General features: G+C 38.5%; 1 protein-coding gene across 3 annotated transcripts in view; it reads right to left on the reverse strand.

Moving 5' to 3' along the window:
• GRM3 (glutamate receptor, metabotropic 3) overlaps positions 1–23373 on the reverse strand; it is a 243256-nt gene that overhangs the window by 58110 nt on the left and 161773 nt on the right. For 2 of the 3 annotated variants that reach the window (XM_011996059.1, XM_011996058.1), the window contains one exon: positions 19076–19931. The exons of the other annotated variant lie outside the window; for it this stretch is intronic. In XM_011996059.1, coding sequence (XP_011851449.1) covers positions 19076–19931 — 856 coding nt within the window. The remainder of the gene's footprint in view (positions 1–19075; positions 19932–23373) is intronic. 3 annotated transcript variants of the gene reach the window in all.

Below are 23373 nucleotides of genomic sequence, written 5' to 3' on the forward strand. Positions count from 1 at the left end.
ACAACAGGTGCTGGAGAGGATGTGGAGAAATAGGAGCACTTTTACACTGTTGGTGGGACTGTAAACTAGTTCAACCATTGTGGAAGACAGTGTGGAAATTCCTCAAGGATATAGAACTAGAAATACCATTTGACGCAGCGATTCCATTACTGGATATATACCCAAAGCATTATAAATCATGCTGCTATAAAGACACACGCACGCGTATGTTTATTGAGGCACTATTCACAATAGCAAAGACTTGGAACCAACCCAAATTTCCATCAATGATAGACTGGATTAAGAAAATGTGGCACATATACACTATGGAATAGTATACAGCCATAAAAAAGGATGAGTTCATGTCCTTTGTAGGGACTTGTAGGAACATGGATGAAGCTGGAAACCATCATTCTGAGTAAACTATCACAAGGACAGAAAACCAAACACCACATATTCTCACTCATAGGTGGAAATTGAACACTTGGACACAGGGTGGGGAACATCACATACTGGCCTGTCATGGGGTTCAGGGAGGCAGGAGGGATAGCACTAGGAGTTATACCTAATGTAAATGATGAGTTAATGGGTGCAGCACACCAACATGGCACATGTACACATATGTAACAAATCTGCACATTGTGCATATGTACTCTAGAACTTAAAGTATAATAGTAATAATAATAATAAAAAGAAAAGATATGATGGAATCTTAAATGCGTATTGCTAATTGAAAGAAGCAAACTTGAAAAGGCTACATACTATATGACTACAGCTATATGTCATTCTGGAAAAGGCAAAACTGTAGAGACAGTAAAAAGATGAATGGTTGCCAGGGGTTTGGGAGGAGGAAGAGATGAATAGGTGGAGCACAGGGGAGTCTTAGGGCAGTGAAACTATTCTCTGGTACTATAATGGTGAATGGATGTTATTCTACACTTTAAACCCATAGAATATATAACACAAACAGTGAACCCTAATGTAAAACATGAGCTTTGGTTGATAATGTGTCAATGTTGGTTCATTAACTGTAGCAAATGAACCACACTGATTGGGATGTTGATGGTGGGAAGGTTGTGTATATGTGGTCAGGGAGGAGTATGTGGGAACTCTCTGTATTTTCCATTTAGTTTTGCTCTGAATCCAAAACTGCTCTAAAAAAAATAAAGTCTAGTTTAAAAAAAAAAAAAAAAAAGGTCTGCAATATATATTGAACAACTACATGAATTTTCTCTGGTTCTTCAAAGTCCATTTCTAATCCAATTTCCTTCAGGAAATCTCAGTGTGAGTGGAATGTATATGACCATCCTCTTAATTTTCTTTTCTACTTTTATTGGAGATAAGGTCTCACTCTGTGGCTCAGGCCGGAGTGCAGTGGTGTGATCATGGCTGATTGCAGTCTCAACTTCCTGAGCTCAAGTGATCCTCCCACCTCAACCTCCCAGGTAGCTTGGACTACGGGCGGCTCCACCATGCCCAGTTAGTTTAAAAAAAAAATTTGTGGAGATGGGATCTCAATATGTTACCTAGGCTGTTCTTGAACTCTGAGCTTAAGCAATCCTCCAGCCTCAACTTCCCAAAGCGTTGGGATTATAGGCTTGAGCCACCACACTCCTACCTACCGTCCTTTTTAAATACAGAAGGATATCCTATTATCACTAATAGAAATCAGCTCTATGTTTCCCCAGAAACAGAAATACCTGTGTATGAAAAGCAAGGACAACAATACCATATGTAGGCCGGGCGTGGTGGCTCACACCTATAATCCCAGCACTTTGGGAGGCCGAGGCAGGTGGATCATCTGCACTCAGGAGTTCGAGACCAGCCTGGACAAGAAGGTGAAACCCTGTCTCTACTAAAAATACAAAAAATTAGCTGGACATGGTGGTGAGCAACTGTGATCCCAGCTACTCAGGAGGCTGAGGCAGGAGAATTGCTTGAACCCAGGAGGCGGAGGTTGCAGTGAGCCGAGATTGCTCCAATGCACTCCAGCCTACGTGACAAGAGCAAGACTCCATCTCAAGAAAAATAAATAAAAATAAAAATATCATATCTGATAATTCTATTAAGATTTGGTACTGAGCATATGGGTTGTGTTTCTGAAATATTAGCAGATGAATCCTGGGTTGTCGATGTGATTTGCCCTAATCCACTGAGCCATGCAGTGGCAGATCTAGAACGAATATGATCTTTGCTGGTTCAGTGTCTCTTACTCTTATTCATGGCAATATTCTCTCAAGAATCTCCAGTAACAATCATAACTGGAGACTGGTTTTGCCTCCAGTGCAATTTTTATGCGTTATGAGATAGCAATCGTTATACTGCCTATAACCTTGGAAGTGGAAGGGACATATCACTGTGCAAGGATCAAAGAATGTGAATTCTACTCCAGGAGGGGTTCTTTTTCTTTGACCGTAGTTGAGTGACTCCACCTCATTCTCTATGTTCTCATCTATAAAACGGTAAATAATAATATCTGCTTGACCAGCTTCACAGGGTTGTGGTAAAGATCAAATGACTGTGATCAGAAGCAATTTAAAAATGATAAAGTGTTAAGTGACATACATCTTCACAACTATTACTAAAATTTTAGGATTCTGAACTTTTGATAATATCTTTATTTTAGCTTCATGACTGAGTGAGCTCTTGTGGTGGGCCGTCAAACATGAGGGACAAACAAACAAACACTTCTTGCCACACTGGGGCTTGGGATGCGAAGAAAGGGCTGTGCCTGAGCTCAGGGAATCATACTAGTTAATTCAATCCTTAGCTAAGTAACTTGGATGACTTTAAACTGTAGGTGGCAGCAAAAAGTAGAAGGCTGGGAAGGCAGCCTCTTGTTTTCCTAGTTCTGTTGTCAAATTAATTACTCTTACTTTATTTCTAAAAGTGTCTATCAGCATCCTAAATATTGCTACGATATTTTAAATAAAACCATGATATCATGCTCCCAAGTAAAACAAAACAAAGTATACTTTCCTATTTCTTTTCTACAGTTTAGCCATTGGATTAATTCAGCCTTAAAAGACCCTTGCAACACAAAAAGGCAGAAAAGGAATTTGACAAATTTCTCTACTGAAAAGAAAGGATTCAAATTGAGGAAGGATTTGCCACAGGGTAAGTTTTAAGGGTGAATTGAGGTAGGCAAAAGATAAAGAACTCATCTCTGGAAGTTGGCTTTACATTTAGACATACTTTGTTTATATATCTGTTGTTTAAAATATTGCTAAAGATTACACATAGTGAATAGAAATGAAGATATAAATGTCTTCTTTATCTAAAGGCTTGCTTTTTGATGACTGAGAAATGATAAATTCTCTTTGTTTTCTACTTTTATTACAATTGAGATAATCATGGTTGAAGGTTTTATTAGACTATAAGCATTTTAGGGATAGAGAAGATTTTGTTAAGTACCCCAAGAAACTGGTATATTGCTAAAATGTGATAATTGGTGACTGAATAGCCTATAAACAGAACTTTGTGATAGAAAACTCGGAAGATGCTCTAACTTATGAAGGTATTAATTGTATTTAAAATTTTTTAACTTGATTTGTGATGTGTGCTATAAAACAAACTACTGCTACCACCCCTTAACAACATGAACCCAACAAGAAAAGCTTTTAAACACGTTAAACAAACCCACAAAACTATTTTGATCTTGGATGGAAACCTGGAAGGGTTTCAGACCCAGTGTTTTTCTCATTTCTTCAATCAATTTACTTTTAATTAAATATATGGAGGTTTGTAATTAGAGCGAGAGAATGGGGTGATAGGGAAGAGAAATGTGGTCTTCAACAGCACCGAAGGCATGGTGATCTGTAGCCTGATTATTATTACTTTTTTTCAATTTACTATTGATTCTCGGCAATAACAGTATGATATTGCAAATATTGATCTGATGCAATTTGATGCTCTCAGAGGAAGGAGTGAAGTATGTAGTTGGAGGCCTTTCCTATGAGTCATTCTTTAAGACATTATTATAACAATTAATGAGTTAACAAATACCTTCTTGGATTATTAAGATTTTGAAACAATGTTTTATTATTACTGCAAATGCACATAGGTGAGCTGAGCCCAATGGCAATGAGACTGCATCCTTTTTCTAAATACAAACCTTGTTTTTTTCTTTTCTGTTTAGGAAGCAGGAGCGGAAAATAATGTGTGAGTAGGAAACAGATAGACTTGGGTATCCAAGTCTCTAAAGCCACTTAGTTTTGCAAATTGGAGAAAGACATTTAACACTTTTGAGACTCATTTAAATTTATAAAATAGAGGGAAATAATATCTACCCACCTGATGGATTTTTGTGAGAATTAATGAATAAAATATATAAAATGGTTATGTCAGGCCAGTGGCAATCAATAAATGCTAGTTTTCTTTTTTCTTCTTTTCCTTTCAGATTAAAATTTAATTGGTTTTAACTTAAATTCAGGGTGAAAATGATAGACCAATGATCACAGCCAATGTGGTTTTAGAGAAGTTTATATGTTTTTTATACAAGGGGACTAAAACACACATTTTATATTTAATCTATAAAATCAAAACAACACTTTATGGTTTCAATTTAATTTTTAACTTCCCAAGGAATTCTGAATTTGTTAATGAAATCTTAATTGTATTCTAAAAATTACAACTTTTAGGAAGCCTTTTCTGACCCTCTGCTCACTGTGATCCCTCTTTTGTATCTAAATACTATGCAACTTATAGCTCTCTTAAGAGGCCAGTGATGAACTGTTGTGTATTGTAAAAGTTATGTTCTCTTATTGCCCTTACTAGTTGCTAAGATACTTGATGGTAGAAAGAATTTTTTACTCTTTTTATCTCATCTTTTGTAGTACCTGACACTGTTTCACACTGAATACTAAAGATTCTCTGAAAAGTTTCATAATTATAGCATTGTGTTGTTTTTTCTATGTACATATGTCACCATTGCCCACAAATCCTCTTCATAATAAAAAGGAAAATTCTCTAGCAGCACTACTTCTAAAACAATCAATTCCAAATTCTGTCTTTGCTTTATCATGAAGAACAAATTTGTAAGAAGTTTGCTATGGTGACTGGGCACACTGGCTCACACCTATATTCCTAGCACTTTGGGAGGCTGAGGTGGGCGGATCACGAGGTCAGGAGTTCAAGACCAGACTGGCCAACACAGTGGAACCCCGTCTCTACTAAAAATACAAAAATTTGCTGGGCATGGTGGCATGCACTTGTAGTCCCAGCTACTTGGGAGGCTGAGGCAGGAGAACTGCCTGAACTCGGGAGGCAGAGGTTGCAATGAGCTGAGATCATGCCACTGCACTCCAGTCCAGGTGGCAGGGCAAGACTCTGTCTCAAAAAAAACCAAAAAAACAAACAAACAAAAAAAGAAGTTTGCTATGGTAAAACATAAAACAAGAGACTAGTTGCTAGCCAACTTGTTTACTATAGGGGTAGAAAGTATAATCTTGTCTCAAAGTGCAATTTAAATAGCTTAAATAACTTAGACTGTGGCAGATAAGCTTTTTGATGTGCTGCTGGATTTGGTTTGCCAATATTTTATTGAGGATTTTTGCATCAATGTTCATCAGGAATATTGACCTGAAGTTTTCTATTTTTGTTGTATCTCTGCCAGGTTTTTGTATCAGGATGTGCTGGCTTCATAAAATGAGTTACGGTGAAGTCCTTCCTTTTGAATTATTTGGAATAGTTTCAGAAAAAAAATGATACCAGCTCCTCTTTGTACCTCTGGTAGAATTCAGCTGTAAATTTATCTAGTCCTGGTCTTTCTTTAGTGGGTAGGCTGTTTATCACTTCCTCAATTTCAGAACATGTTATTGGTCTCTTCAGCAATTCAACTTCCTCCTTGTTCAGCCTTGGGAAAATGTAAGTGTCCAGGAATTTACCCATTTCTTCTGTATTTTCTAGTTTATCTGCATAGAGGTGTTTACCTCTCTGATGGTTGTTTGTATTTCTGTGGGGTCAGTGGTGATATCCCCTTTATCATTCGTTATTGTGTCTATTTGACTCTTCTTTCTTTTCTTTACTAGTCTAGCTAGCAGTCTATCTATTTAATTATTTTTTTCCAGAAACCAACTCATGGATTCATTGATATTTTGAATGGTATTTTATAAGTCTTTATCTCCTTCAGTTTCTCTCTGTCTCCGTTATTTCTTGTCTTCTGATAGCTTTTGGGGTTTGGTTGCTCTTGGTTCTTTAGTTTTTAGTTGTAATGTTAGGGTGTTGATTTGAGATCTTTATAGCTTTTTGATGTGGGAATTTAGTGCTATAAATTTCCCTCTTAAAACTGCTTTATCTACATCACAGAGATTCTGGTAGATTGTCTCTTTGTTCTCATTGGTTTCAAAGAACTTTTTGATTTCTGCCTTAATTTCATGATTTACCCAGGAGTCAGTCAGGAGCAGGTTGTTCAATTTCCATGTAGTTGTGTGGTTTTGAGTGAGTTTCTTAATCTCCTGGAATGCAAGCCTGGTTCAACATATACAAATCAATAAGCATAATTCATCAGATAAACAGAACTAAAGACAAAAAACATATGATTATCTCAACAGACATAGAAAAGGCCTTCAATATAATTCAACATCCCTTCAGGTTAAAAACTGTCAATAAACTAGGTATTAATGGAACATACCTCAAAATAATAAGATCCACTTATTATAGACCCACAGGCAATATCCTACTGAATGGGCAAAAGCTGGAAGCATTCCCTTTGAAAACCAGTGCAAGACAAGGATGCCCTCTCTGTCTACTCCTATCCAACATATTATTGGAAGTTCTGGCCAGGGCAATCATTCAAGAGAAAGGAATAAAGGGTATTCAAATAGGAAGAGAGGAAGTCAAACTTTCTCTGTTTGCAGATGCCATGATCTTTAAAAAAACTTATCATCTCAGCCCAAAAGCTTCTGAAGCTGATAAGCAACTTTAGCAAAGTATCAGAATACAAAATCAGTGTGTAAAAATCACAAGCATTCCTATACACCAACAACAGATGAGCAGAGAGCCAAATCATGAATGAATTTCCATTCACAATTGCTAGGAAGAGAATAAAATACCTAGGAATACAGCTAACAAAGGAAATGAAGGACCTCTTCAAGGAGAATGTATTGTCTGCTCTCACTCTGCTAATAAAGACATACCCAAGACTAGGTAATTTATAAAGGAAAGAGGTTTACAGACTCAGAGTTCCACACGGCTGGGAGGCTTCAATCATGGTAGGAGGTGAATGAGGACCAAAGTCACATAAACATGGTGACAGGCAAAAAGAGGGGAACTCTCTTTTATAAAACCATCAGATCTTGTGAGACTTACTCATTATTAGGAGAACAGCATGGGAAGGATCTGCCCCCATGATTCAATTACCTCCCACTGGGTCCCACCCATGACATGTGGGAATTATGGGCGCTACAATTCAAGATAAGATTTGGGTGGAGACACAGCCAAACCATATCAATCCACCCCCGGCCCCTCCCAAATCTCATGGCCTAACATTTCAAAACCAATCATGCCTTTCCAAGAGTCCCCCGAAGTCTTAACTCATTTCAGCATTAACTGAAAAGTTCACAGTCTAAAGTCTCATCTGAGACAAGGCAAATCCCTTTGCCTATGAGCCTGTAAAATCAAAAGTACATTAGTTACTTCCTATATACAATGGGGGTACAGGCATTGGGTATACACACCCATTTCAAATGGGAAAAATAGGCCAAAATGAAGGGGCTATAGGACCCATGCAAGTCCAAAATCCAGCGGGACAGTAAAATCTTAAAGTTCCAAAATGGTCTCCTTTGTCTCCATGTCTCACATACAGGTCAAGCTCATGTAAGAGGTGGGTTCCCATGGTCTTGGGCAGCTCCACCCCTCTGGCTTTGTAGGGTATAACTCCCCTACTGGCTGCTTTCATGGGCTGTGTTTTCTGTGGCTTTTCCAGGTACACAGTGCAAGCTGTAGGTGGATCTACCATCCTCAGTTCTGGAGGATGGTGGCCCTCTTATCACAGCTCCCCTAGGCAGTCCTCAGATGGGGAATCTGTGTGGGGGCTCACACTCCACTTTTTCCTTCTCCACTGCCCTAGAAGAGGTTCTCCATGAGGGCTCCACCCCTGTAGCATACCTCTCCCTGGATACCCAGGTGTTTCCATACATCCTCTGAAATCTGGACTGAGGTTCCCAAACCTCAATTATCGTCTTCTGTGCACATGCAGGCCCAACATTATATGTAAGTCACCAAGTCTTGGGGCTTGCACCCTCTGAAGCAACAGCCTGAGCTCTATGTTGGCCCCTTTTAGCCACAGTTGGGATGCAGGGCACGAAGTGCCGAGACTGCACAAAGCACTGAGGCCCTGGGCCTAGCCCAGAAAACCATTTTTTTCCTCTAGGCCTTCTGGGTTGTGATGGGAGGGGATGCTGTGATGGGAGGGGATTCTGTGAAGATCTCTGTCATGTCCTGGAGACATTTTCCCAATTGTCTTAGCAATTAACATTTGGCTCCTCACTACTTATGCAGATGTATGCAGCCGGCTTGAACTTCTGTTTAGAAAATGGGTTTTTCTTTTTTATCGCATTGTCAGGCTGCAAATTTTCCAAATTTTTACACTCTCCTCTTTTAAACGTAAGTTCCAATTCCAATACATATCTTTGTGAGTACATAAAACTGAATGCCTTTAACAGCACCCAAGTCACATTTGAATGTTTTGCTGCTTAGAAATTTCTTCCGCCAGATACTCTAAATCATCTCTCTCAAGTTCAAAGCTCCACAAATCTCTAAGGCAGGGACAAAATGCTGCCAGTTTCTTTGCTAACATGTAACAAGAGTCGCCTTTGCTCCAGTTCCCAACAAGTTCCTCATCTCCACCTGAGACCAATTCAACTTGGACTTCATTGTCCATATCATTATCAGCATTTTGGTCAAACCGTTCAACAAGTTTCTAGGAAGTTCCAAACTTTCCCACATTTTCCTGTCTTCTTCTGAGCCCTCCAAACTTCCACCCTTTGCCTGTTACCCAGTTCCAAAGTCGCTGCCACATTTTCAGTATCTTTAGAGCAACAGCCCCCTCTACTGGTACCAATGTATTGTGTTAGTTCATTTTCACTCTGCTAATAACGACATACCTGAGACTGGATAATTATAAAGAAAAAGATGTTGAATGGACTCAAAATTCCACATGGCTAAGGAAGCCTCACAATCAACACAGAAGGCAAAGGAGGAGCAAAGGCATATCTTACATGGCAGCAGGCAAGAGAACATTCACAGGGGACTGGCTGTTTTATAAAACCTTCAGATCTCATGAGACTTATTCATTATCATGACAACAACATAGAAAAGACCTGCCCCCATGATTCAATTACTTCCCATTGAGTCCCTCCCATGACACATGAAAATTATAGAGCTAAAATTTAAGATGAGATTTGGGTGAGGACACAGCCAAACCATATCAGAGAACTACAAACTACTACTCAAGGAAATAAGAGACAGCACAAACAAACGAAAAAACATTCCATGCTTATGGATAGGAAGAATCAGTATCATGGAAATGACCACACTGCCCAAAGTAATTTATAGGTTCAATGCTTTTCCCATTAAATTACCATCGACATTCTTCACAGAATTAGAAAACACTACTTTAAAATTCATATGGAACCAACAAAGAACCCATATAGCCAAGACAGTCCTAAGAAAAAGAAAAAAACAAAGGTGGCAGCATCATGTTACCTGACTTCAAACTATACTACAAGGCTACAGTAACCCAAACAGCGTAGTACTGGTACAAAAACAGACACATAGACCAATGGAACAGAATAGAGATCTCAGAAATAAGACCAAACATCAACAATCATCTGATCTTTAATGAACCTGACAAAAACATGCAAGGGGGAAAGGAGTCCCTATTTAATAAATGCTGCTGGGAAAACTGGCTAGTCATATGCATAAAATTAAAATAGGATCTCTTCCTTGTACCTTATACAAAAATTAACTCAAGATGGATTAAATACTTTGATGTAAACCCCAAAACTATAAGAACCCTATAAGAAAAACTAGGCAATGCAATTCAGGACATAGGCATGAGCAAAGATTTCATGATTAAAACATCAAAAGCAATTGCCACAAAAGCAAAAATTGACAAATGAGATCTAATTAAACTAAAGAGATTGTGCACAGCAAAAGAGACTATTCTCAAAGTGAACGACCAAACGGAATGGGAGAAAAATTTTGCAGTCTATTCATCTGACAAAGCCAGAATCTACAAGGAACTTAAACTTATCAATAAACATTATTTAAAAGTCAAGAAACAACAGATGGTGGCAAGGCTTTGGAGAAATTGGAATGCTTTTACACTGTTGGTGGGAATGTAAATTGGATCAACCATTGTGGAAGACAGTGTGGGAATTCCTCAAAGACCTTGAACCAGAAATACCATTTGACCCAGCAATCTCATTACTGGGTATATATCCAAAGGAATGTAAATCATTCTGTCCATTGCAGCACTATTCACTATAGCAAAGACATGAAACCAACCCAAATGCCCATCAGTGATGGACTGGATAAAGAAAATGTGGTACATATACACCATGGAATACTATGCAGCCAAAAAATGGAATGAGATCATGTCCTTTGCAGGGATATGGTTGGAGCTGGAAGCCATTATCCTCAGCAGAAAAACACAGGAACAGGAAACCAAACACCACATGTTCTCAGTTATATGTGGGAGCTGAACAATGAGAACACATGGACACAGGGAGAAGAATAACACACACTGGGGCCTGTCAGGGATGCTGGGGGAGGGAGAACAGCAGGATCAATAGCTAAGGCATGTGGGGCTTAATACCTAGGTGATGCATTGATAGGTGGGGCAACTCACCATGACACACGTTTACCTATGCAAGAAACCTGTATGTTCTGCACATGTATCCTGAGACATAAAATAAAATAAAATAAAATAATAAATAACCTAGACCAATGGCTCTTAAATTATCCTCCTATACTTCAGTTCTGTATGTGTCAACCCCACTCTAAAACTAAAAGAGAAATAATCATCTTTTCCAAAGTGGCTGATTAAAGTAATACATTAAACTGCCTTAATTAAAAAAAAAAAGGTACATTTGAGAAACTTCTGTTACTTTACTTCTTGTGTGCTAGGAAGAATGAATTGGACAAGTAGTAGGTTAATATTAGTGGAAGTCTTAGAATATCTAATCATACTTGGTCCAGCAGCTTTGTGTGTATGAATATGATTTTGTAGTTGGTAGTTGAGATGTTAATTTGTAAATTGAAGTTACGGTCAACTCTGTGCTGGTAAAATTGTTTATTTTTTAAAAAAGAAAAAAGAGAATGGAATCTTTGAATATTCTGGAATGTTATCACTATAACTTTCGAGGACTTTGCCATGTTAACAAATTCTAAAATACTTTAGACAGTTGAATGAATCCTTTGATTATCATAGTTTGGAGCGTAGGTACAGTAGCCCCAGGAACAGTGCTAAGGGTTCAGGGAAGAAACACAAAGACTGACTAGCTAACCTTGCCTACTGATGTCACATGAAGAGATTAGGAGTATTGTGGACCCCTGCTAAGTGTTTATGATAAGAGGCAGGTGAAAATGGTGACTAGTTTTCAAGTTCTTTAGCCATCCTTCTCAATGCCTGCTCCTCAGAGTATAACATCAGCATCCCTAATCTTTAGGATGTATGCTCATTGTTCAGGCATTATGAAAATTTTACTAAGTTTCTGTGAAGGCTTACTAAACTCAACTTTAGGATAGACTTCCCATACTCTCATGTTCCATTGGATAATCATATAATCTTTTAAATTTCTTTAGAGAACATTCCTCTATTTCAGTATGTGATTGCTATCCCAGTGAGTACAGCAATCTGATAGCTTTTCTGACACACTGAAAATACTTCCTTCTGTATGTTGGCTTCTCAGTGTCCTGCTCAGGATGAGTAATAACATAAAGGTATACAGAAGTGGAAAAAACATTTGTTTTCAACTTTACTATGACAAAGTTTCCAGAGATTACAAACCTTTAGAAGATTATGTTGTTGTTGGAATAATACAAGCTATCTTGAGAGGAACATAGATAAGGTAAACTGATTTTTAAACAGGATTTTAGTTGCATTAAAAAAATACTTAGAATATCTTTTTTCCAATCTCCAGATACCTTTGCAAGTGATATTCCTGTAAATATACCACAGTGTCCAAAAAAGTCTGGAAACAACAAGGAAATAGTATATTTACTATACTTTTTTCTGACTAGCAGGTTGGTACGATCCATTTCTTTCATACTTCATTGGGGATGACTACTTCTTTCTGCCTCACACACAGGATGTTTAAACGATTCATAATAAATTAAGGATTATTAAATATTAAAGACAATAATAATAGCAACTATAATGATAATAGTAAAAATAACAAGCAGTAGCAGCAGCAGCAGAAAGCACAGGCCTAAGAGGAAAATTAGGTTTCCTAGAGGCTCCTGTTCTCCACTGCATGACCTTAAAATGGGAATCATTTCTCAAGCCTCTAAGACACCAAAGCACAGATGCACGGTGCATAAACAAATAAGTGACCACATTAGTGGTGCCCTTTGGGGGTTTAAATCTTATTCTTGTGACCCCAGGAAGCTGACCAGAGAGAAAGGGGAAGAAAGAAGTACAGGATATTTATCTTTATATTTGGGAAATGCTTTTGATCAGCAGAGCTGGAACAAGTTTCTGTGCTTTTGTGGGAACTACAAATGTTCCAGGGGAGGAAGCAAGATCAAGAGCAGTTTGCTCTTTCAGGGACTTCAAAGCCCATTCATCTAAAGATGTGGCCATTACCATTTTGGCTTCCTCACTGTGCCTTGGATGGCCCTGTACTTTTCAAGAGGAGAGACTTGCTGGGTTGGGGCCAGCTAAAACGTTATTCCTTGGAGTGCAGTGTCCCAGAAAATCTGCCCTTACTGGCCTGTGCTCTGTGATTATAGTCCCAACCAGGAGTGATCCTTGTTCCTATTGGATGAATCAGACACAGAGGTGAGTAGGGTGGCAAGGCTGGACTACCCATTTTCTGCCTCTTCTCCTCTTCCGGGTGTAGAGAATCGTAAACATAAGAAGGTGGCTGGACTGTCTCCACCAGGCTCTAGGTCTCTGATCTCAGTAGTCTGTCTCTTCACTGGTAAAAAAAAAAAAAAAAAAAAAAAAAAAAGGCAACCAACCAACTAACTAAGCCAACCAAGCAAAACAAACATAAAAGAAAACTGTCTTAGCTTAGCTGTGCATACTATTCCATCCTGTTATGGTCACCAGACCATCAGTAACAGGGAATTGTCCTCTTCACATATAAGTGAAGCCCTGGGAGTAAGATTTCTTCAGGGATCCTAGATCTTTTCTGGGCATAAGATACATTATAATTTCCCAATCCAAACCAAAGCAGAACAAAAATCCTAGGGCAACAACCTAACATTATAGGCTATAATAATCATGCTTTTATACCTTAGAATTGTTTTTGGTAGTTAAATGCTGGTGTAAGCTCTATGAAGCAGGAAATGCATCTGTCTTATTTACTGTTGGGTCCTCAGGTCCTAGCATGACATCTAAACGTATCCTTGGAATGAATGACTAAATCAGGACCTTGGCAGTTTACTCTGTCACCTATTCGTTATGTGAACTTGGATGAATTTTCTTTTGTGTTACGTTCTAAGTATCTCCATTCTCAAACAGTTTAGCCTAACCCTGAGAATTGCAGAGAGGAATGGCATAAATGTTATTCCTGAGATAATGCCTACGTGACATTGGATGTGTCTTGGGGCACTTCTGGCAGTTATGTTTAGCAAATGGAAGCTCTTTTTTTTTTTCTTTCAAACTGGGTATACTCCAGTTACCACATCACTCTGACAGTTGAGTTCACTTTTGTGTGCTTCAGTAAGTGAAGATAATAATGCTGACATCCTGAATTTTCACCTCTGTCAAGTGAGAAGTAGGGATAAGCTCATCTTTGAGGAAGGCCTTTTGTAACTCTATGATTTGATTCTATTCGACTTTCTGGAACTGGTCTCAGAATAAAAAGTGAGAGAGAATGTACTGTACTGTGAACATAATCAAGTGATATCCCATTTCTTTAGATGTTTCACAGACCTCTCTACTTCCTTTTCCTTAACTGTATTGCATAGTTTAAACTTTCTTTTACATCATAAACTCATGAAATTTTACTCAAATTAAGTTTGAAAATTCACATGACACCAAACATAATTCTCATTTAAATATTTACTTAAGGATTCTGGATGACATGACTTACACATGGAAATAATTTTACTGAACAATTAAATTGTTCAGAAACAATTTTACTGAACATGATTTGAAACTTTATTTATTTTTAAATATACTAAGGTTTGGAATCCAAGACTTAGCATTCAAAGTTTGGCTGTTTGATCAACCACCTTTGCGTCAACTGAAAAAGTGGACCAGGAGCATTAAAGGTATGTTAAAAAGAAATAAGAAAAGGGAACATATTACAAACCTATTGATTATCTTTCATTCTGTCAACAGCATTTCATTAATATTTAGAATGGATCAGAAACTGTGGTAGATGTTTGGGATCAAATACATCAATTTCCAACAGTCCTTGTGCACATACAAAAACAGCACTGGGTCAGGTGACATGAATTTCACCTGGCCCCTGTTGCTAACCAGCTGACTGACCTTGGGCAAATCACTTTCAATTCTTGGGATTCATCTGTAAAACAGTGATGGGTCTCTTCCAGCTTTAATGATATTTGGTTACATTTATCTCAAATGAAATGATAGAATATAACTAAAGGAGAGTACTTAGGTAAAAGCAAGTCACTCTAGAAGTCATGACACTTTTCTTTCTTGACATTCATTTGTTAATAAAATTTATACGTTAAAATGTTTCCAAAGCAATCATATTATAAATCAATTGATTGATTGCTTTTTATAATTTCTCACTCCTTTAGTAAACATTTACACAATGTCTGCTCTATGCCAGAAACCATGCTGAGTATTTGAGATCAGAGATGAAATATATGTATCATGCCTTGAGAGAGCCCACAATCTAGTAATAAAGATAGAGAAGAAAACATAAGTTTGGGTGTTAAGTGCTATTCAAAATCAACAAATATTTACTGAATGCCTATCATGCTTGGGATGCATTGTGAACGAAATTGATAATGATTTCTGTTTTTGTGGAGCTTATATTCTAGTGTGAGGATCAAACAATAAAGAATAAATACGAAAGTAATAGATGATGTAGTATGACGGAAGGGGAAAACGTCATGGGGTAAAAAAACAAAAGGTAGAGCAGGTTACAAGGGAAATAGGGGCATCTGTAGTGGGCATTGAGGGTAATGCATTGCGCTGTTAAAAATGGCCAGAGTAGGTCTCACTGAGAAGATAACATTTAAATGAAGACTTGAAAGAAGTAGGGAATGGATTAACCACAGAAATATCTGCGGTAGGGGCAATATAGGCAGAGAGAACTGGCAATGGAAAAGCCCTAATGTTGGAAACAAGGGTGGCTGGAGTGACGTGAGAAAGAAAGAGAGTAAAAGGTTAGGAAAGGAGAGCAGTCAGGATAGGTAGGGGCAGAGCAGGGGGGTCGTGCAGGACATTGTAAGGATGTTGACTTTCACTATGAGTGAAACAAGGGAACTCAAGTGGTTTTGGGTAGAGGAAGGACTTTGACTTAGATTTTAATAGGGCATCCTGGTTATTATGCAGGTAATAGATTGTCTAGGTTGGAGGTAGGCAACAATAAATCAATTAGGAGGCTATCACAGAAATATAGGCTAGAGATGGTGGTGTGGACCAGGGTGGTAGCAGTTGAGATGATGATAAGTCATCAGATTCTGGATCTATTTTGAAGGTAGCGCCAACAAGAGATTTTGGTGGATTGGATATAAAGTATGAAGGAAGGCAAAATCCCAGATGGATATGGGAATAAGAAGGGGCATTTATCTCAGTTTGGGAAGTATAGGAATGATTCCTAAAGGAACTATCAATTAAATTGAATCTCGAAGAGACACAGGAATAACTGAAGATGCCAGATAAGGCAGGTGGGGGTGGAGAGAGAGTCTTCTAGATAAAGAAATAGCATTCACAGGAAGTATGCAGGCAAAAATAGAGGCATGGCATGTTTGGGTCACTGCAAGCAGTGTTAATGGAAGGAAGAGTGAATGTGGAGCATACAGCAGGAAATGAACCTAGAGACCTGGGCAGTGGTTAGCTCCTATGCCAGGAGAGATTACTATTTAGAATAATTTTTAGCAAGGCATAGCTCTAAAAATCTGTTTTTCAAAAGGAATATTTAAATTGGGTTAGCTTCAAATAAGATCCATGTTGACCAATGCTGGAACTAGCTAGTGGGAACACATCTGAGTACCAGGAAGTATTTTAATCTATTTTAAAATTCTCAGGAGGCCTAGTTTTTTAATCCTATAATGATGAGAGCTATTGGGGAATTGGCTAAAAGTGTCCCTTGTCAGAAGAATCTTGAAGTAAATATATTGAGTACATGCAAATGGCCAGAAGAAGACTTTTTCAGCCTAATTGAACAGATTAACAGATTGTTTAGTGTCTGCTAAGTGTGTAGTATTGTGCCTAGTTTATTGCCACAATATTCAAGTTAGAAAAACAACGATACTGTTTCAGAAAAAAAGTAAAACAAATCTGCTTTTCAATAGCTAGGAAAAAATATTCCATAGTGCATCTCAAGCTTAAAGCAGTAATAATGCATACATACTTATAATCTTTTACCTAGTTCTAAGTTAAAAATATACATATATTTAGTCATATACAGGTTACTGTAAACTGAAATCTGCATTCTATTATTATAGTCAGTTCTTTGACTTATTTTTAAAATGTACTAGTTAGCTAACTTAGCATTGTGGTATCCTCCCTTAGTAATGTATTTTCTTGTCCAATTCTCACTGCTAAGAATATTTACCTTGTGGCTGGTCTAAATTCCCTCTCTTTTATGTGGTTTAAATCTGTTTTTCACCCTCCTACTCTCTTCAGAGATGGAGAATGACTGGTAATGTCTGACAAATTGAGAAGGCTAAAATAGCACTTTGTGGTCAGGTTTGCACAGCCAAACTGAATGGTAGACTTGAAACGAGTAATTGAACAAGATAGACAAAAAGAAGATACTTTTGTTTTGTTTATCCAAATAATGCCCTTATTTCTTTACTTTTCTTTGCCTTTTAAGACCCAAGAAGTCACTGGAATGAAGGAACATGTTTTGGTTACATAAAACACCTTGCAAAGGCTTTCTGAATTCTAAGAGTTCCTTTTATTTTAGCTGCTGATGAGTGAATATATTTGTATATTTGCATACTAAAAAGTAAGAAATGAACTAGAATAACAAAGTTAATTAATATATGTGGTCAGTAAAGACAAATAATATCCTGAAGGGTAGTCTGATGGGGAGTATGTGCTGAATTCTTATTCATCTTTAAGTATTAAGTGCATTGCAGATGGCTTTTATGAATACCTGAGAGTTCATTTATTTTTAGAGTAAAGATATTCTTTTTTTACTGACACCAAGGTCCATTCTCACTTTTTAGAGATGTCAATAGGAACTGACCTGGGATTTGAAGATGAATGCTGATTTATTACTCTATTTATTTATTTACTTATTTATTTGTTATTTCTATATGAAATACACTTATGGGAATACAGGGCACAGAGAAAGTTTAATCTTTACCACTTTTAGCAGTCATTCTAATGATAAGAAGTGGTATCCATCAGATGAATTGGAGGAATTACTGACATAATTGATTTTGACCACTTTTGGCCCTCTCTGGGGAAAGTAAAGAAGTTATGCAACATGCAGGCTGGTAATTTTTTTGTGCTTATTTTCAAGGCTGCCTTGCAGGTAAGAATTATGGAATAGAAGCCAATGGTCATGAGGTCTTTTTTCATTACTACCTGTGATTTCATAGACCACTTGACTTCTGAGTGACCACTTATAAGGGAGATGTGAGAACTGCCATTTGCGCCAATGGTAGTATGAGTTGAACCTATAAACTTTCACGTCTTGGATGATAATTCCATGGAAGCAGACTAGACATTGTGCAGACTGGAGCGATGCATGAGTGGCATGAGAGGTATTAGTAATTTAGGCTGATGAAAGCATTTTATCACTGTAATTTTTTGGTATCAAAATCTTTGTGCCCCCAAATATTACTTACTATTTTATGATTTGGGATTAAGCTACAGTTCCCAGAACAAGTGCTTTAATAAGCAGATATCCCATGTACCCTAGTAGAGAATGTAGACCTAAAGATTTTGTGCTTTTTATGTAGTAATGTATTCAATGCAATGCTAGAGTTAGAGAAATATTTAGACTGTATTTAGAAATAAATAAAGAGGCAGCAAAAGTCACTTTGAATACACCTTTGTATGATGTTCACTATTGTATCAGAATGACTTCCATTAGTCTTCAACCTGCTTATACTCAAGCTTCCAGAAAAAGAGTTTCATTTCATATTTTGAGAAAATCCCCAACTATTAATAATATATAAACGTTTTAGTATAGCAGAAAAAGAAACTGAATGCCTAGAAATTACTGTGGTCTGAGTATCTTTTCTATTTTGTCCCTAATTAGGCTCTGGGAGATCAGTGACTATTTCTCTCTCTCTCTCTCTCTCTCTCTCTCTCTCTCTCTCTCACCCACTGTGAAAGTTATGAGATTCCTTTGCTCAAATCACCCACAAGGAAGGCTTGGAAGTTCATGTTCCCTAGAGAGTTGCCAATTCTGCTAAAGAAGATTAAATGCCCATATCACACATGCCATAATCCTGCAGCCAACAACAACAAAGAACTCAAATCTAGCCTGGTCCTAATCTAGGGAGCTACCACAGTGGGCTGTCAGACCCACCCGAGGCCCCTTTCGTTGCCATGTCGTTTACCAGCCGAGACGTTCATTCAGAAATGAGTAAGAATATTAGAGAACCATCCTATTGCATCCTGGAATATTTGGTTAACAGTTTGAACCCTTTTTATGGCTCTGAAACAATTATTTCTGAGTTGGGCACAGAGGCATTTGATTCCTATTTGATTTCACCTGTAAGCACCTGAGAAGATGTTTAAAGGCTGTTGGCTTACCTGTGAAGTTGATTTTCAGCAAGTAATCCTTGTACAACTTCTTCCCATCCAGGATCTTCATAGCATCACAAAGCTTGGTAGTGTTGGGACAGAGGGTGCGCTGCATTTTGTGCAAAGCGTGGGCCATGGCATACACCGCGTTAACCACGAACATGATCTTGGACTCTTGCTCGTAGTTGCTGCTGTCGATGGCCAGGTGCTTGTCGCAGACGCGCCTGTGGTTGCGCTTGTTCTGGAGGCTGCACTGGAACTTTTGCTCCCAGAAGTCCCGGAACCAGGGATTGCGGTGGTTGTTGTAGGGGTTGAGGCTCTGGAAGTAGCGGTCGAACTGGCGGACAGGCTGCGAGGCCAGCTCCAGGGTGATGGCGCCGTAGGCCACATGCTCGCTGCCCTTGATGATGCTCTCCTGCGCACCCCAGCCGTCGCTGGCCACCCAGGTGAAGGAGGCGTTGGCGCGGCTGGCGGCGGCAATGAGCTCCCGCGAGTCGTCGCTGCGCATGAAGAGGACCACGACGCGCGCGTTGGGCTTCTGCAGCAGTTCTCGGATCACGCTGTCGTAGGACTTGCGGATGTTGGAGCGGCCCACCTTCTCCGCTGTAGCGATGCAGATGTTGCGCAGGCGGGCTTCCTGCTCGAAGGCCTCGATCCCTGTCTCCCCGTAGTCACCCTCAGAGGCCACTGTGGAAACGTAGGTCCAGTTGAAGAAGCGCAGGATTTCAGCCATGGCTTTGGCCTGGTAGAAGTCGGGGGGCACGGTCCTGGCAAAATAATCATAGCGCGACTTGTCACTGAGTTTGGCGCTGGTGGATGCATAGCTGATCTGAGGGATCTGGAAGAGCCGCAGCAGGTTTGCCACCTGGGGGAGGGAGAAGAAGGACCTTTGTTAGAAACCCAGAGGTAAGTGACGACATGAAAATGAATAATAGCATCCACACATTTTACTGACTCCCTTTCCCCCTCTACTCTAGATGGCTACATTTTTTTCTGATAGTTCTCGAGATGAATACCAGATGCTTCCTTGGATTCTGTATTTCGGACACTGGGAAGCAGGTCTCACACAGGTAGTGTGTGCATCAGGAAAGGACAGAGGAGAGAAATGAGAAGGGCACCACACTCTCTTCTATACTCTGTGCTAGACTCTAGACTAGGATAAACCTGTTCAGGGGCTCTCAGGTTGCTTTAAGTTTCTGGGATCCTGCTATAGTTCAAGCAATGAACTACAGTGAATTGGCCAAACTCGATTTTTGACTGCACTTGTATAGAAAGAGCAAGGGTGTTGTCTAATTCTCACTTCCCCCTCTTTTGCTAAAAACAGCAGTCTCTGAAAGAGTTTAATTTGGAAACTGCATGCCACATGGGCAGTACAGTATAGAAATTTATCATATAGGTTAAAAAAAAAAAAAAAAAAAAAAAAAAAAAAATCAATTATATTTAGTCCACCTCCCAACATTTTAGGCATACACTTTTCTAAACTCCTGAAAATCTTGACCAATATTTTCTTTACTTTCTTTTTCTTTTTAAAATATTTTTCTGCTTGGACTATGTGAAAAGAAATCATACAGAATTATATTCTTCTGTCATTTTTGAGTAAACAAATCAAATAAAAAGGTATTGAGGACCTTGTCAAGAACAGACCACCTTACTTCCAAGTATTTAAACCTAAATCTGAATCAAATATTTAAATTTTTTATAATTGACCTATCAACATATTTATTGTTTTTATTTATTGTAGAATAAAAAGGAAAGTGACATTTGTTTATTGAGGAGCATTTTATGCATAGAGTATTTGCAGAGATATATATTTACAAATATCTAAACAGATTATATGCATACCGAATAATAAGGTTTTAAAAAGAATTTCTCCTGGCTACCTCGTGTAGGAGAGTTCTTTCTCTATACTGACTTAAGTTAAATTATGTAACATACTAAGTGGATTTTAATCAGAAATGACATTGAATATTACAGTATGCTTTATCTACATTGGCATGAATATTAGTACTTTGAAATTTTTCCTTTTGGAGATTGTGGTTTCACGTTTATATTTGACATGTAGGAAGTACAGCTTGAAATAGGCAGCTGTTAGCAAAGAGCACAAGCAATATAAAACAACTGACATCTGAGCCCTGATTAATCATAATTTCATCTGGCAAGAGAAACCAACAGCCAAGTTCATACACAGCTACACAGCATGTTCTTGAATATCTGGCCTGCTATTAAAATCAACACTAGATATAGCCCAGAGCTATCAAAAATATTTCTGTATCTTTTCCAATCCTGCTACCTCTCAACCACAAATAAAACAGCTAGAAATCCAGGGCTTAACACATAATATAATGCAAAATTAAAACCCCAAATCTTTCTTGCATTTAGTATTCTTGAATCTGGGGGAATGGAGGTGAATGGGTGGATGAAGGGGTAAAGGCTAATATATTATTTATTTCTTCCCTTCTCAGGACTAGGAGACTCTGGACAAAATGGCCTATACTGACTTATTTAGGCATAGGGATATTGCTTCACTCAACCTGATTGAAGTGGCAGGTGTCACTAAACAGGTACTGTCATTACTTCTAGAATGAGTGCCTGGCTTCCACTGGATTTATGTACCACTATGGAAGGCTTGGTAATAGGAGCGCTGTCTGTGCAATAGCTTGACTTTGTTAAGAGGTTTCTGGCTAGCACTGGAGAGGCCATCTCTTCTTGATACAATAATTTTCTCATCTTCAAGTTATATTAATCAGGACCTGAACCCCTCAGGGAGACAGAGAATGAAAGGACCTAAAAAATATCTGGACATTATTTTCTGGCAGCGAAGAATCACAGTGAAACGATCCTAAACTGCTGAAATTTCCTCTCCCATAGGGGTAGGAGTAATGAGAAGCTGCTAAAAAATTAAAAAAAAAAAAGTTCTTGTTTTTCAATGATAGGCTTCATGTCTAACTCTCCAGGATGTATGAGAATAATTTACAATCAAGGGAGGCTTTGCAAGAGAACGAACTAGCCATAAAATAACAGCAATGTGGAAAAGATTCTCTGCATTCAAAGCTGTAGCTTTGGGGAAGGCTGTGGGCTAGAATAAAACAACTATTGCCAGCATTTTAAGAATAATTTTATGTTCCTCTGTGCGTGTGTGTTTAATGAGGATACCACAATCGACTCTAGAAAAAGGAGGCACAGGCCGGGCGCGGTAGCTCAAGCCTGTAATCCCAGCACATTGGGAAGCCGAGATGGGCGGATTACGAGGTCAGGAGATCGAGACTATCCTGGCTAACACGGTGAAACCCCGTCTCTACTAAAAAAAAAAAATACAAAAAACTAGCCGGGAGGTGGCGGGCGCCTGTAGTTTCAGCTACTGGGGAGGCTGAGGCAGGAGAATGGCGTAAACCCAGGAGGCGGAGCTTGCAGTGAGCTGAGATCCGGCCACTGCACTCTAGCCTGGGTGACAGAGTGAGATTCCGTCTCAAATTAAAAACAGACAAACAAACAAAAAAACCGCACATTTAGTGAGTTGAAACATGAGATTGGAACACAATAAGTATTATCTGAATTGTATCACCTATATTGAATAGTATGGGGTGATAATATAGTCAAACTTCTGATATTCAGAGTTACATTAGAAACACATGTTATACAAATGAATGATGGAGTGAAGTGTTGAAGTAATTTTATCACAGTGAGCTGCTCCTTCTAAAATTAGTTTATTTAGATTATAAGGGTTAAAATGCTTAAAAGTAAATACCATGAGAGGCAGTAGGTTATAAGTCTCTCTCCTTTCTCTTTCTCATCCACCCCAGCCTTATCTGTACAGAAGAATATTACTTTGGTTTATTCATTTAAAAAATGTGTTTATTCTGTTGTAAAGCCAGGTACCAATGTACTGGGTATGTACACACACACACACACACACACACACACACACACACACACAAACATATTTTGTTCTTTTGATAGTCACAATAACTTTATGGTGGATATTATTTCTATTTTAGATATGCAAAAACAGTTCTGCTAGGTGAAGAAACTTGTTCATAGTCATATGGTTAGAATGTGTGGGTGAAATCAAGGTGTAAAACCAGGTGTTTTGACTTCAAGTACTATGGCTATCCCCTGACAGCTTCCTCTCTACCTTCTACTGTGTGACTATAAACCTGAGCCTTCAAATACAGAAAGGCATCCAGGTAGAAAGAATAAGAGGAACAGAAGCAATATTATGGTATACACCATAGACTACCTAGTTGCTGTTAGCAGGAACTTTCTTTTTAATACAAATTTAAAACTAGGGTTGGGGAATATCCAGGTAG

The sequence above is a fragment of the Mandrillus leucophaeus genome, unplaced genomic scaffold, assembly GCF_000951045.1.
Source record: "Mandrillus leucophaeus isolate KB7577 unplaced genomic scaffold, Mleu.le_1.0 Scaffold50, whole genome shotgun sequence".
Classification (NCBI taxonomy): domain Eukaryota; kingdom Metazoa; phylum Chordata; class Mammalia; order Primates; family Cercopithecidae; genus Mandrillus; species Mandrillus leucophaeus.